This window comes from Mytilus californianus, unplaced genomic scaffold, assembly GCF_021869535.1.
Source record: "Mytilus californianus isolate M0D057914Y unplaced genomic scaffold, xbMytCali1.0.p SCAF_11, whole genome shotgun sequence".
Lineage (NCBI taxonomy): Eukaryota > Metazoa > Mollusca > Bivalvia > Mytilida > Mytilidae > Mytilus > Mytilus californianus.
The window spans coordinates 66345240-66362285 of record NW_026262593.1 but is presented as its reverse complement, the minus strand read 5'-3'; the positions used below and the strand labels follow the sequence as shown (position 1 = coordinate 66362285).

At 32.0% G+C, this 17046-nt stretch overlaps 1 protein-coding gene across 5 annotated transcripts in view; it reads right to left on the bottom strand.

Moving 5' to 3' along the window:
• LOC127720547 (major facilitator superfamily domain-containing protein 8-like) overlaps nucleotides 1-17046 on the bottom strand; it is a 51504-nt gene that overhangs the window by 9726 nt on the left and 24732 nt on the right. For 3 of the 5 annotated variants that reach the window (XM_052227141.1, XM_052227144.1, XM_052227146.1), the window contains one exon: nucleotides 15170-15427. The exons of 1 other annotated variant lie outside the window; for it this stretch is intronic. In XM_052227141.1, the coding sequence (XP_052083101.1) occupies nucleotides 15230-15427 (198 nt within the window). In that variant the 3' untranslated portion in view covers nucleotides 15170-15229. Of the gene's footprint in view, nucleotides 1-11572; nucleotides 11666-15169; nucleotides 15428-17046 lie in introns of those variants that run through there. One more of the 5 variants, XM_052227143.1, reaches the window with a different exon arrangement.

Sequence of the window (17046 nt, the reverse complement as noted above, 5' to 3'; positions counted from 1 at the left end):
TTTAATATGACAATATCAACGAGATGGCTCTAGGGAGTGTGTTGGTTTGTGCAAACTTGTCATATAAGCCTAAGGGCAATCACGATTTTGGCAAAATTTGACATATTTGTAGATCTTGTCTTGCTGATCATTTTTGCTATTAAAGTGGCTTTCTATCTATAATAGTTAAATGTAAAATATTATTGTTTTTCAGAAAAGGAAAACAAATGATAAAAGTCATCATTAAACAGTCAATAACTCTAATAATGAGTAGTTTTTAATTTCGTTAAAGTTTGACTTGTTTGTAGATATTGTCTTGTTGATCATTTTTGCAATTTGAAGTTTCTTTAAGCTGTAATGTTTCCAGGGGCGGATCCAGCAATTACATAAGGGGGGAGGGGGGTTCCAACCCAGGATAAAAAGGGGGAGGGGGTTTCCAACCATATGTCCCCATTCATTTACATTAAATGTAAAAAAAAAAGGGGGGTCCAATACATAATTACTTTTAATTTTTTGGCAATAACCGAGATATTCAAATATTGTTTGGCATAAATTCTTATAAAATGATTATTTAGACTTATCTGATTGAACCAATATTTTATAAATATGTGCTTTTGTGTTTCATAATAATCATTCATTTGAATCTTTTATTCTGAAATCATTCATTTTGACCATTCATACAAAATCATTAATGTAATACATTAATTTATATCAGTATATTAGAAGGCATGTGAGGTATTAATTATGGAACACTGACCTTATTTGAAAAAAAATCAAAGATGTCCACCAAATTTGAATAAAATTATATAAGGAACCACAGCTCCAATCACTTCAAAATATAAGTAAAGTCTGACTAAACAAAAGAATTTCCCTCCTAAATAGACACATGACTTAATGAACCAATTATCATAAAGGAGATAGAGTTTTCATAGCACAAACTAGTTAAACCTAGAGAGTAAACTAATACTCAATGGATCAAAATTCACTGAGCCATGAAGAAAGAAGTCTTACAATAAATAAAACCACTGATGCATGACTAGAAACTACTCATTAATTACTTAGAATTAAATTTACTAAAATCTGATGTAAAATATAAAAATATCAAAGTATGATACACAAAACAACAGTATCCAAATTAACATACTACATGTAGTTACCATGGTTACTTGTTTGATTAACATTCAGTGGCAATAACATTTAAATGGAGTACTTCTGAGTTTTCCCCCAAAAAAAACATACATTTTCTTTTGAATATTAAAAAAAATATCTGAAGATTTTGTTTTGGTGATTATTTTGTGAATCTTGTCCTCATGATCATTTCTGCTCTGAATTTGTTTATTGCCCCTGCCGCAGTTGAGGGGGCATTAAGTTTAACCCTTGTCTGTCTGTACGTACGTACGTCCCAAAATTGGTTTCGGTTTTTTAACTTTAGTTTGCCTCAACCAAATGTTATGAAACGTTGAACACAATGCTTATTACCACAAAACACAAGACAAGTTTGAATTTTGGTGGCATCACTTTTACCATTCAAGAGTTATGCCCCTTTACAAATGAAAAAAAATGCTGAATATTTTGTTACGTTCTCCCACTTCAGTTTGACTCAACCAAATGATATGAAACTTATACACAATGCTCATTACCACAAAACACAGATTGAGTTTGAGTTTTGGTGGCGTCACTTTTACCGTTCAAAAAGTTTTTTACAAATAGAAAAGTTGCTGAATTTTTTGTTTCCAACTTCAGTTTGTCTCAACTAAATGTTATGAAATGTATATACAATGCTTATTACCACAAAACTCAGTTTAAGTTCAAATTTTGGTAGCGTCACTTATACAGTTAGTGAGTTATGTCCCTTTATAACGTTATATGCTAGCGGGGACATCATCTGAGTCCCTATGGACACATTCCCCATTTATTTTATCTTTTATAGTTTTTGAATTAAAAGGAAAAACACTAAAATTGGTAAAAATCATCAATTAGGGGCAATTACTCCTTTACAGAGTTAACCAACAGTTTTGTCCTTGTCATATTTCTTGTCTTGCTGTGGCCAGGTGAGCTAAAGTAAGGAGTTGTTGTATAATTGCAAATGAGACACTTATACACAAAATACCAAATGATGTAGATGCTAGCTACTTTTGGTCATCATTCAATCTTCAACGATGATCCTTAAAGCCATAAAACTCTATAGCAAGCTATAAAAGGCAGTCATGAACCAATTTAAAAAATAAAATAAAATGAGAAAACCTATGTCTGATTTAGGCTAAAACTATAATATTAGAATTACAGCCATTCAATCACAGGCTCCTGACTTTGGACAAGAATTTAAAGAATGTGTTGGGTGGGGGAGGAGGTTTCATAGGACTTAATAATGTTCCCTATGAAATAATGTCTAACAAAAATTTTTTCATAATAAATATAAATACTGTCCATGGACAATATTTACTTATTTAAATGTGTCAAAGCCACAATTTTCCTATGAAAAATGGCGTTAAGTATGAAAAAGTGTCCATGAACATATATCACTGTATATAGCCATATTTAATCATGTTAATACTAAAATTTCTATGATTTTTTTTCATACGATTAAAGTATAATATAATAGCCATGTTATTACTAAACATATTTTAACCTATTATATATATATATATATTGCTTACTTTTAATACATTGTTTCTTTGACAGAGAGAAGTGTTGTCTCATTGGCTCTCATACCATCCTTATATTCTTGTTTACATTTTTATACGACCGCAAAAAATTTTTTGGGTTCGTATAATGCTATGATGTCGTCGTCTGCATCGTCATCCAAAGACATATTTGGTTTCCGGACAATAACTTGAATTTATGTGAATGGATCTCTATGAAATTTTTTAAGAAGGTTACTACAAAAGGATGGTTGGGATTTATTTTGGGGATGATGGTCCCAACCGCTTAGAAATTAGGGGCCCAAAACAAGCATTTTTCTAGTTTCAGGATACTTACTTGTGTAAAAGTATTTCGATTGGTCTGAAATTATACCACAATGTTTAATGCCACATTTTGGGGGTTATGGTGCCAACAGATTGGGAACTCAGGGCCAAAAAGGGTAAAAAAAAAAGCATTTTTGTAGTTTCTGGACAATAACTTGTGTGTAAGTGTATGGATCTCTCTGACATTGTACCACAAGGTTCCATATCCAGTCAGGGGACTTACTTAAATGAGTGATTTTCTAAATCACTGATTCAAATAACATTATGTCCATAAAGGTTGGAAGTAAGAGTTGTCTTTCTTTAATAATCACCTATTTAAGTAGTACAAATTAATCACTAGACTGAGTGATTTAATTTTATTGTAGCTTTAAATATAGAATAATAATGATCCAGGGACTAATTATGTTGCTAAAATTATCAGAACCAACATCTGTGTTGATAGGATGACCGGGTCATGTCAGGTGATGACCTTGTACTAAATCTAGGATAATGACATAAAAATCACTTGTTTAAGTATCATACCTCAATTTCCTTCTTAAATATCACTTCTTTAAGTATCATTATTTTAATAACCCCCACTAATTTCAACACCCCCAAACAGTGAAATTTTGATCGCAAACAGTAGAATTTTATTACATAATCTATAAGATGAAACCTTCAATTTTACAGGAAAAATACACCCACTGCTGGGAAAAATCTGTTAAGAAAGTATCAGTTCATTATGTAAAGCCATTTTTATAGCATTTTTTCAACAAAAATAGAATTTGCAGCTAAATGATTGCACCAAAGGCATAAACCTTGCTGCTTAAAAGAAGCAAAAAGTTCATTTTTTTCAATTTTACTAATGAAAAGATATTATCTAAACCTATGTGTTTAAAATTTTGGTAAAACTACAAAATCACAATTTGTGACAAAACTTCGAATTTGCTACTTAAATAAGTGATTTAAAAATCACTTATTTCAATAAGTCCCCTGACTGATATCAAGGGAAGGCTGAGATTGAGTTTGGGGGTAATTGCCACAAACATGCAGGAGTTGGGGGCAAACAAAGGACCAAAAACAAGAATTTTTCTAGTTCAATACCACAAAGGGAAGGTTGGGATTGATTTTGGGGGTAATGGTACCAAAGGTTTAGAAATTAAGGGCCCCAAATAAAAGGGTAAAAAACAAGCAATTTTGTAGTTTCCTGACCATAATTTGTGTGTAAGTCTATGGATATCTCTGAAAATGTACCACAAGGTTCCATATCACAATGGGAATACTGGGATTGGTTTTGGGTTATTGTACCAACGGTTTAAAAAAAATTGGGGACCAAAAAGGATAAAAAACAAGCAATTTTGTAGTTTCCGGACCATAACTTGTTTGTAAGTGTATGGATCTCTCTGAAATTGTACAACAAGGTTCCATATCACAATGGGAAGACTGGGTATGAGTTTGGGGGTAATTGTCCAAAATGTTCAGGAATGAGGGGCCAAAAAAGGGGCTAAAAACAAGCAATTTTGTAGTTTCTGGACAATACTTGTGTGTAAGTGTATGGATCTCTCTGAAATTGTACTACAAGGTTCCATATCTCAATGTGAAGACTGGGTAAGAGGTTGGGGGGTAATTGGCCCAAAAGTTCAGGAATTAGGGGCCAATAAAGGGGCAAAAAAATAGCATTTTTCTTGTTTCCAGATAATAACTTGTGTTTAAGTGTATGGATCTCTCTGAAATTGTACTGCAAGGTACCATACCTCTAAGAGAAGGCTGGGATTGAGTTTGGGGGTAATTACTTCAAGGGGGGTCAAAATAATTGGGGAGGGGTGGTCATAAATTTTATGTTTTTTTTTTTTAATTTTCCATTTTTCAATCAATTATATTAGATATATGTAAAAGCAAAACATATTGATATGACAGGAGAAACACACAAGTTATCATATGAAGTATTGTGCAATAGCAAGAAATCTTCCGATTGCATAGAATTGCGCTATAGCACAGTATTGCACAATAGCAAGAAATCTACAATTGCACAGTATTGAGCAATAGCAAGAAATAACCAATTGCAAAGTATTGCACAATAGCAAGAAATCATCAATTGCACAGTATTGCACAATAGCAAGAAATCTTCAATTGCACAATATTGCACAATAGCAAGAAATATCTTATTGCACAGTATTGCGCAATAGCAAGAAATCTTAAATTGCACAGTATTAAGCAATAGCACAGTATTGTGTGTAGTAAGATGTCTCATTTCAGATTTCAGAAATTAAAAAGAAAATGTCTTCAAATATTCAATTCACAACAGCCATGACAGCTTTGTTTATTGCACAAAAGCAAAACATTGAATATAAATTCAATTAATATAACCAATTCTAAGTTCTTTGACTACAGTTATTCTGTGTCAGAAACCTGGTATGTGTCAAATATTTAATTACAATCCAAATTCAGACCTGTATCAAGCGCGAATATTGTGTTCATTTTTGCCCAAACTGTTCAGTGTTGAACCTCTGCGGTCGTATCCAGCTGCGCTCAGCGAAGCAATTTATTATCCATTTGGGAATGGGGGTCAAAGGGGATGTTTTTCCTTTTTTAAGACAAAATTTTTAAATTGTACATATGACTGTTTTTTTATATATTTTTCAATTTTATCTCAGTTAATTTTAAGCCCCCCAAGTCAAATCGGAGACTAAAAAACTGGTACTCCAAAAGGAAAAGATAGGTGACCCACTGCGGGCGTTTGTCTTGGTGAACTAGTGTAACAAAAAATTTGTTCCGGCGTGACATTTGTTCCACCGGAACAAATTTCAAAGGAAATATGTTCCATCTGAATTTATATCATAGAAAATATGTTCCAGCACTGTAAAATTTGTTCCAGAACTAATTTTAAGACCAAATGTGAAATAAGTTCCGGAACAAATATCATAGCTCCATGAATTTTGTTCCAATTAATATTACATGTATTTAGAGTTATAAATAAGATAAATATTTAAGTTTCTGTGATATTAGTTTTAAACGAACATGTACATATTTCATAGAAATTAATAAGTTCCGCTCAAACACATTTTCACAGAAATTAGTACTTTTGCAACATATTGCACAGCGAAATATTTTCTTGTTACACTTAAATTATAATGCAAGCTAAATGCTGTACCGAGTGTGCTTGCATGGGATACATTTGCAATCAAGGGATGTCTGTAACCATAGGATGAAGATACGAAATAAAGCCATTGAAAAGTATTATAATTTGTATTTATTTTTTATGTAGTATTCCTCCTTGGTTCCTTTTAATTGCATGGCCCCTTGTTCTTGTCATACATGTACTTAGGTCATGACACAGTTTCAAAAGAGTATGTCTTTTGAAACTACATGTCTTTTGATACAATTGATCAGTTATTATGTCCTTTTCAAATAAGTACATATGTTCATCCTTAACTATACTTTTTTTCTGAATGATTTTTCTTATTCTACTCTTTTCTGGCTCAAAAGTGTCATTTTGATATTTTTACAGAGTATATAACTAAACATGCTAAACATTTGCTATACTCCACAGGATCCGAATTGGATGATTTATACTTTTTGCTTATATTATTAATATAATACTTATTTTTATAATGCATATGAATGATAACTTTAAACGCACTGATGACAAATGCTCAGTATATAAGATAACTTGTTTAACCATTGGAACATATTTTACAGACAAGGAACTTATTTCACCAGGTGAGGAACAAATCTCACAGACCTAGAACTTATTTCACCAGGTAAGGAACAAATCTCATAAACCTGGAACTTATTTCACTAGGTAGGGAACAAATTTCACCACCCCGGTACTTATTTCACCAGGTAAAGTGTGGAACAAATTTTATAGAGATGGAACAAGTAATATAGAAATCATCTGTGAAAAAAGTTCTCCCAGAACATATTTCCTGTGATATTAGTTCCACTGGAACTTTTTTCACAGGAACAAATTTTGGCTCATACTAGCACCTTAAAGTCTAGCTAACCCACAGGACGGCTGGCTAGTACATTAACAGACAGGTATTTTTAATACCATTAGCATTTTTTAACTTTGGCATTTTTTCATTTGGCTTTTTGCTTTTACATGTTGTTTTACTATTCATATTTTTATATCATTTGGCATTTTTTCATCAACACACCCAAAACACTTTAAAATTGAGAGTTAAATATACACTTTTGGCATTCATAATGTTTATCAATCAAAATAGCATTCTATTTTTAAATTTACATTACACAATTTGGCTTTCTGTAACTTTGGCTGTTAATCTTTTGTACGAATGCTATGATGACCATTATGTGTAGAAAATAAGACTACATTTCTAAAAGTGGCTCAGTATCATATGTTTATGTTTGGTATCAATTAGTTCTAAATTTCCTTCATATTTCTAAAATGTAAATATTTCCATTTCTGGTACATCTTATAATATTGTATTCATCTACTAACCCAATCTTCTCATAGGGACTTAACACAAAGCAGAAGGGGTATAGGTGGTAGGTGGTTAAGGGTGTTACGAAAAAGTGAAAGGGCAAGAAAGGGAGGGATAAAAAATAAAATGATGGAGAGGGTGATGGTATATGATTGTGAGTGGAAATTAGAGAGGGAGTTAATCTGTGAGAGAATGTGATTTCATAGTAAGGGTAGGATGTACTGGTTTAATGGAATTGCAGTTTCTGTTTTGTCTCATGTAGTTTCTGTTTTCTTCATCAATCTGATAAGTTTAAATATTGAAATTGCTGCCGTCTACAGTTCACAGGTTAACAGCCTTTCTTGTTACTGTTTATGTGCTGCTTAATTTATATATAAACATTGTAGCTCTTCTCAGTAGCTAGATAGAGTTGTAGCTTTTCATCAAATTAAGCAGTAGCTTCTTTACAGTCTATTTTAGAATGATGCCAAGTGGTGATAGCCTTATTCTTCTGTGCTTTTCTTTGAAGTTTAGAAATGTTCTTATCTTACTATGAACTGAACTAGTAATTACACATGATTAAGCTGTTAGTTTTTAAACTGGTTTATATTCAGATCATTGTGAACTCTCTCGTTTAGTCTTTTCAATCTTGATGTATCTTGGAATAATATACTAGTTAGCTGTTTATCTAATGTCATAAAAATTCAAAATATCTAATAAGATTAGTAGGTTTTGCTAACAAAGTCCTTATATTTGAATAAAGTAACATTCATTTTAGTGGAAAATTGTTTTAACATTAATTAAGCTATAACAAGCATTCTGAGAGTATTGCATGGCAATACATAGTCCCCTACCGGTTAAAAATTCATTATACTGGAACAAAATGCTAACTTATTCTATAACTTGTCATGGTGTAAACAAATAGAAAATATCAAGTCAATATCTTCAAGCATGACTAAAAACAGTGTGGAAAACTGAATATATGAGAGAATTTTTTCAAGTCCAAGGACCATAACTCTGCACAAAATTATCAGACTGAAACAAAAATTTGAACTTGATCTGTAACTAGTCATGATAAAACTATATACCAATTGTCAATCAATATCTTCAAGCATGATGAAAAAAAGTGTGGAAAACCTATAACACTCTAACATTAGATATGATGTAATACAATGTATATCTATTTTCGAATTACGATCAAATATAATTAATAGTTCCAAATATTTTTTTCTTTCATTTGTCACAAACTAATATAGATTTGTAACTTATCTATAAAATGTCAACAACTTTTATCTACACAATGTAATGTAATGAAATATATACTTTAATAAAAATAGATTATTATCTAATTAAAGGATTTCACTTAATAAAAAAAAAATATATATATATACATGTAGCAGTCAGAAAATTAGTTTATACAAAATAACATATAAACCTGCCACAAAATTCCTCAAACAATTTACCAAAGAATGTCTTTTAAAAAATGAGTTATCTCCCTTTGTACAGATATATGGTTTAACATAGTACTCTTAACATTAGTTATGGATTTTTTTTATGGACCATAACTCTGGACTAAATCATCAGACCGGAACAAAATTCGAACTTAATCTATAACTTGTCATTATAAAACTATATACCAAATATCAAATCAATATCTTCAAGAACGAAGAAAAAAAGTGTGGAAAGCTGAGTTGCCAGACTGACGGATGGATGGACAGACAGACGGACAGGGTGCAAACCTAAAGTCCCTTTCGACTTCGTCGGTAGGGGACTAATTAAAAATTGTTAGCTTACCCCTCTCTGTGATTAATGTTAGATAACTCTAATTTTCTCAACAATCTATCATTATGGGGAGATAATCAGGGCTTCCAAAATTATTGTTAGCCAGCCGGACATTTTATATATTATCCCGATTTAAATCCCTTACATGCCTTAAGACTAAATAAACAAAAGGCAATTATGGTAATCAGTTGCCGAGTTGGCCATCCCAATGATTGACATTAAAATTTGAATTTTAAAATTTGAAGTTCTGAGATCTTCTGACGTAAACTGTTAAATTGGCAGTGCATCATTCGAACTGTGCAACATCAGCGTACTTATAATATATCTGACTTAGACTCTATATCTGTGCAAAATAATGTTGTCAAAATCTTTACTTTCGTTAAATAAAGGCAACAGTAGTATACCGCTGTTCGAAACTCAATAGAGATAAAAACAAATCCGGGTTACAAACTAAAACTGAGGGAAACGCATCAAATATAAGAGGAGAACAACGACACAACAAAAACACAACATTAAAATTAAAATTAAATTAACACACACAGAAACGAACTATAATATAACAATGGCCATTTTCCTGACTTGGTACAGGACATTTTAAGAAAAAAAATGGTGGGTTGAACCTGGTTTTGTGGCATGCCAAACCTCCTGCTTTTATGGCAACGTCAAACACAACACCAAAACGACAACATCACATGACAGGACCACAATACAATTAAATGGGAGAACATATAGGACAAAGAAACACATGAATAATAGCTAACAAAAGGTACTAGGCTTAAAATTCAATACGCCAGACGTGCGTCTAGTCCACACAAGACCAACCAGTGACGCCCAGATGAAAAAAGTCTGAAAGCCAAAACAAGTACAAAGCTGAAGAGCACCGAGGACCAAAACTTCCAAAAAGTTGCGCCTAACACGGCCAGGGTTTTCTGCCTGGGACAAGAACATCCTTATTATTTAGAATAATTTATAATTTTGCAAACAGTAAATTTTATAAAATGACTATATAATAGATATACATGATAAAACCGAAGTGGGGACTAACTACAGAATAAAAACGGATACATTTCATAAAACAACTGAATCCAACACATAAAAATACACAGCCGAGTTAGCCAAAGCCTCAATGCACAAAGTGACGTCACATTTGAAATTCTAAAAAAACACACAAAGTGACGTCACATTTGAATTTGTAAAAATATTTCCCAAAAATAAGATAGGATTAGGATTGATTCAAGATTAGATTTGTAATACTGACATTACATTTATTAATAACAATGAAAATTACAATACTTATTAATATCAAATTGTGGTAGTAATTAGATAATTAATTGTAATATCTAGCTATGTCGGTGTTTCTTCTGAATCAAACTGTAAACCAAATATATTGTATAAATTACAGGGGAATATAGGTAGCGCGGTAGTATTTGCATTCCAGAATTTAGGTTGCTCTTTTGTTACTTAAGTCAATGTATCCGAACAGTGTGATTGACAAAAAATACAGTATCAACTGAACATACTTTCCCAAACTGAGGGATGAGTCAGGTGTAGGAAAATATGAAATAATTTTACATACAGATGAAAATGAATTTTTGAGAATTTTTGAGAATTTTGTATTCACTGCACGATAAAAGACCTAAATGCACTAGTGGCCTTAGGTTTTTCAAAATAGCAAAAAAAGTAAACGGTCATGATACACATTCAAATTCATTTCTGAATAGTAAAATGAAAGTACTTCAGTTAACTGTGAATGTAGAATTTTTGGCAGTGTTAGAAAGTGGTGAAAATTCTAAAAAGGCTATCATTATCCCTTATGGGCCAGGAAATACTACCGTGCCACCTATAAGTAAGTGAAGTGAAAGTGAAAAATGATTAAGGTAGATTCATGGTATACCGTCATCTTGGATTGTACAATCCCAGTACAAAATCGGTCTAGATATTTGCCCAAATCTGCAAATTTGGAGACAGATTTGCAATTTATTGGTTAGACTGTTTATTTATATAAAGAAAACTTGATGATTTATTGTATAACTCAAAATATTTAAACAAATATCAAATTTTGTGTTTTTAGAATCATTTTAAATAAGCCATTTAAGGGGAGATAACTCTTTTAGTAAAAATTATATACTGGACTGATAGGGACATTTTTAATTTTTACTTGTAGCAAGAAAACAAGTTCGGCGACACCATTTTTTCTTTTTATTTTCTTAAAACATATTATAAATCCTATCTTCTCACAATTTATTTCAAAATTCTATCTCATAGATTTTTTTTATGCACATAAATGTGTTTTTTCATGAACAATCTAACCAAATTTAGGCAATTTTCAACGACTCATAGCTTGGAAAATAGCACGGTGACCCATACTTTATATTTTAGAAAAAAGCATAGTAAAATCTTAATTTTGGCAAAGCATAAGAAAATTATCTCAAGAAATATTACCTTTGATCTAGACTGGTTCCCGATCGCAATATTCAGTATGTTACAGCTAATACCTGGAACGTAGTACCGGGAACCAGGATACCTTTGATCTACCTTAAATGCAATCGTAACTAAATTTTATGATATACTTAATGAAAAAAAATAATGTATAATGTTCAGCGAACTGAAAATTCTGGAAAAAACATTATGGCATATATTTTAAATAAAATGCTCCGCAGGGCGCAGCTTGATACGACCGCAGAGGTCGAACCCTGAACAGTTGGGGCAAGTATGGACAAAATATTCAAGCTTGATACAGCTTTGCATTTGGATTGTGATTAAATATTTGACACAGCATAGGTTTCTGACACAGAATGAATGTGGTGTAAGAACTTAAAAATTTTAAAGTGGACATTCACCTATTTCGGTCCAATATCCAAAATCTAAATACATGGTTAGATTCAGCATATCAAAGAACCCCAAGAATTCAATTTTTGATGAAATCAAACAAAGTTTAATTTTGGACCCTTTTGACCTCAATGTGGACAAAGTTGATAACGGGGCCCAAAAATCAAAAATCTAAATACATGGTTAGATTCAGCATATCAAAGAACCCCATACATTCAATTTTTGTTGAAAACAAACAAAGTTTAATTTTGGACCCCGATTTGGACCAACTTGAAAACTGGGCCCATAATAAAAAATCTAAATACATGTTTAGATTCAGCATATCAAAGAACCCTAAGAATTCAATTTTTGTTAAAATCAAACTAAGTTTAATTTTGGATCCTTTGGACCTTAATGTAGACCAATTTGAAAAAGGAACCAAAAATTAAGAATCTAAATACACGGTTAGATTCGGCATATCAAAGAACCCCAATAATTCAATTTTTGATGAAATCAAACAAAGTTTAATTTTGGACCCTTTGGACCTCAATGTGGACCAATTTAAAAGCGGGGCCCAAAAATCCAAAAACTAAATACACGGTTAGATTCAGCATATTAAAGAACCCCAAGAATTCAAGAATAAAACCCCATTGAAATTGGTCAAGAAATAAGCAATTTATACTCAGTATCTTCTTTTGCACAATACTGTGCAATTAAATATTTCTTGCTATTGCGCAATACTGTACAATTGACAATTTCTTGCTATTGCGCAATATTGTGCTATTGGATATTTCTTGCTATTGCGCAATACTGTGCAATTGAAGATTTCTTGCTATTGCGCAATACTGTGCAATTGAAGATTTCTTGCTATTGTGCAATACTGTGCAATTGAAAATTTCTTGCTATTGCACAATACTTATTATATAATAATTTACACATCCTGTTTGGTGTGTATCTCCTACCATATTATTATTATTTGCTTTTAAATGTAAATCAGAAATTTATGGAAATAAATGGAAAATTTTAAAAGAAAAAAAAAGGAAAACAAGAAAAAAAAGGAAAAAAAAAAAAAACCCCCCCCACATTTTTTGAACCCCCTTATGATTCATCACCCCCAAACTCAATCCCAGCCTTCCCTTTGTGGTATGGTACCTTGCAGTACAATTTCAGAGAGATCCATACACTTGAACACAAGTTATTGTCTGGAAACTAGAAAAATGTGTTTTTTGGCCCCTTTTTGGCCCCAAATTCCTAAACGTTTAGGGCAATTACCCCCAAAATCAAACCCAGCTTTCCCTTTGTGATATGGAACCTTGTAGTACAATTATAGAAAGATCCATACACTTACACACAAGTTATTGTCCTGAAACTAGAAAACTGCTTGTTTTTTGCCCCCTTTTTGGCCCCTAATTCCTAAAATTTTGAGGCAATTACCCCCATCATCAATCCCAGCCTTCCCTTTGTGGTATGGTACCTTGCAGTACAATTTCAGAGAGATCCATACACTTGAACACAAGTTATTGTCTGGAAACTAGAAAAATGTGTTTTTTGGCCCTGTTGGCCCCCAATTCCTAAACGTTTTGGCAATTACCCCCAAACTCAATTCCAGCTTTCCCTTTGTGATATGGAACCTTGTAGTACAATTTCAGAAAGATCCATACACTTACACACAAGTTATTGTCATGAAACTAGAAAAATGCTTGTTTTTTGCCCCTTTTTTGGCCCTTAATTCCAAAAATTTTGAGGCAATTACCCCCAAAATCAATCCCAGCATTTCTTTTGTGATATGGAACCTTGTGGTACAATGTCAGAGAGATCCATATACTAACACACAAGTTATGTCTGGAAGTTACAAAAATGCTTATTTTTGGCCCCTGATTCCTTTACTGTTGGTACCATAACCCCCAAAATCAATCCCAACCTTCCTTTTGTGTTATTGAACCTTGTGGTAAAATTTCATAGAGATCCATTCACTTAAACTAAAGTTAGAGTGCGAAAACCAATGTGTCTTCGGACGACGCCGGACGACGACGACGACGCCAACGCCAACGTCATACCAATATACGACCACAAAAATTTTTTTGCGGTCGTATAAAAATCACACATCATAATGAATATGTGTATTAAAATACCTTCAACTACATGTAAAACGTTTACCCTATAAGGGACTAATGAACAGATCGACATATACACAGACTGCCTGTGGATAATAAAATAACCTGTATATGGTAGATAAGGAATAAAAATTGGATCTATCATTCCTTCATTACACAACAACATAGGTGCCATAAATATGCAATTGATCATTCACGATATTCAAAAAGACTACAGTGAGTCAGAGGTCATGACTAATCTAGTAAAATGTATTATTTTTGCTGCATTTGATATGCAGTCCTGGAAAAACCCTCACCAGGAATTATCGGCAATTCCAACTAGATGAAACTGTTATTGTGGTTTGTTTGAAAACATGCTATTATAATGTGATGTGTCGTGTTATACATAAATGATTTCATAACCTTAAGGTTTTTTATTTGTATTTTTTCAGGGCAGGTTAATGACTCCTTTTTTACCTTCTTTGACATCTAATTGATCTAGTTCCTAGTGAATATTTTTAATGAAAACTTGTGATTTATCTATATACATGAACTAGCACTCATTTTGCTGAAACTACACTATATTGAAAATTGCTTAATATTTGTCTTTTCAGTGACAATAAATGGAGCAGAATTAAATCTTAAAAGTTAAGCTAATTCACAATTCATGATTATCTTAAAGTAATCCCCCAAGTTTGGTCAAAATGAGCTGAAACTATCAATTGAGCTAAACAAACGGAGTAACCATATTCAATTTCTACTATATCACATAGTAGATAAATCCATAGTTTGTACTGTTATAAAACTTAATAAGCCCTGAAGGCGTTTTTTTCTTCTTCAAATTTTGGTGATTCAATGCAAAAATGTACTTATATACAAAGAGTTATATGAATTTCTACATTATAATTAAAAGTTCTTCCAATAAATTTCATTTCTGCATCCAATTTGTTAATTTCAGAGTAAAATCTTGACCAGTCTTTTGCAGTCATTTCTGACTGTAATGTCAGAATACTCTCAAACTCCTAAACATAAAATCTAACAGAATTGTTCACCCAATCAAACCAACTATTTGACAGACTGATTGTTCTACTCCCTAAACTCAGGTGTGGGGTAATACACATTTAAATGCCAACAAATATTAATATTCTGATACATTTATTAGAAACTTAACAATAATTTTTATAGTCTTATCACAATACTATGACAGTAAAGGTGTTGATTCATTTATGTCACTATTTTGCTTAAAAGTTGTATTAACTGCTGAACTGTTTCCTGCTAGTCTGTTATTAACTGCGGAACTGTTGTCTGTGTGTATATTTTCTGCTGACTTGTAGTTTATGTCACTTTGGATCTTTGAAGTGGGCAAAAGTCGGCTAAAGGACAATAACAGCATCAACTAAAAAATACAAGTAAATGAGAAATGCTCTAAACATATACTTTATATATACTAAATAAATATATTCCTTCTTAAAATACCTCCAATTATGAATAACAAAATGTTAAGTAAGCTATATTATCTCTAAAGTTATCTAATTAGCTGATTTTCTGAGATATCTTAAGTAATCATATGTTATTTAAAATATCAGAAATATTCCAAATGGAAAATCTTTTAAGTTTTAGCCAATTAAAGGGTTTCTTGTGGTAAAGTTGAAGTCAGTTCTTCAAAAGTTATACAGACTCCATTATGATTTTGTTGACTGTCATGAAATATCTGCATAACAAATGTCCATGGATATGTACCAATTGTTGTACCCAAAATCTTGTCATCTGTTCCAAGATCACAAAATAAGACTTATCACCAGATTTGTACTTAACATGAGCAACACGGCAGGTGCCACATCTGGAGCAGGATTTGGTTACCAGATCACCTGCGATCATCCAGTTTTTGTTGGGCTTCTTTTGCTTAGTCTGTAGATTTCAATATTATTTTTGATTATTTTTAGACATTTTTTCGTTTTTTGCCATGGTGGTGACAGTTCTCTTGGACTTATGAATTTTGATTGTTCCCTTGGTATTTTCTGCCTCTTTTTTAAATATCCATAATGTCCCTATGCCAATATTTCTAACAAATATGGATGACTTCAGGGCTCACACTACTTCAGAATCATAGGGAGAAGTGACTTCTCTTTTTGAAACTGAGAGGGAGAAGTGGTGAGATTTGAGAGAGAAGTGCTCGTTCACTCGCGGCTCTACAATGTTTGGTTTTACTATAATACAAAGGGCCATATATATCTTATTTTTTTATATTGCTCAATTTGTACCTGGGAGTGCAATAAAAGTAACAGTTCAAATTCAAAGTTGTTTAATTTTATCATATCTAGTTGCACAATCATATTAGTCCTCTTGTCATAACAGTTTAATATCTAACAATAATAAAAAAGATTTTTTTTATATCAAAAGGAAAAGAAAGTTGTTATTTCAATTTAAAATATACTCTGTTATGTTTGTGAAATTCAGTGGTTAAAATTCTCATTTAAAAGATATATAAATTTAACACAGTTAAGCTTGGACATAGTACAATGTAGTATAGTAGTCCCAGAGTTGAGCAATTTTAATTAATAAATTGAAACAATTCATATACATGGAAATATATACATTAATCAAGTAGATCTAACCAAAAGTATGTTAATGAGCGTGGAATGCGTAATTTTTCCTTTTGGGATCAATATTCCTCTGTCAGCTGTGCCATTCATTCTTCAGTAGTCATTATCGTATGAATCCGGATTTCGGTCATAGCTGGTCTGGTTCCGATCAGTAGTTAAGTACAAATATTTCAATGGCGGACGAAGAAGAAAAATTTACAAAAATAAACGATGTTTGATACGCTATTTGGAAAGGAATATGACGTTTTTAATGCAATACATGGATAACAAATTTACTTCAGGCAAATTTCATCACGTTCTAATGAAGTAATGAACTTATTTTGCCAAAAATTAGAATGATTTGATGTACGCTCTCTAACAAGTAGCGGAAGTGATAAAAAATTGTTTTTATGAAATAACATGCAACCAACTT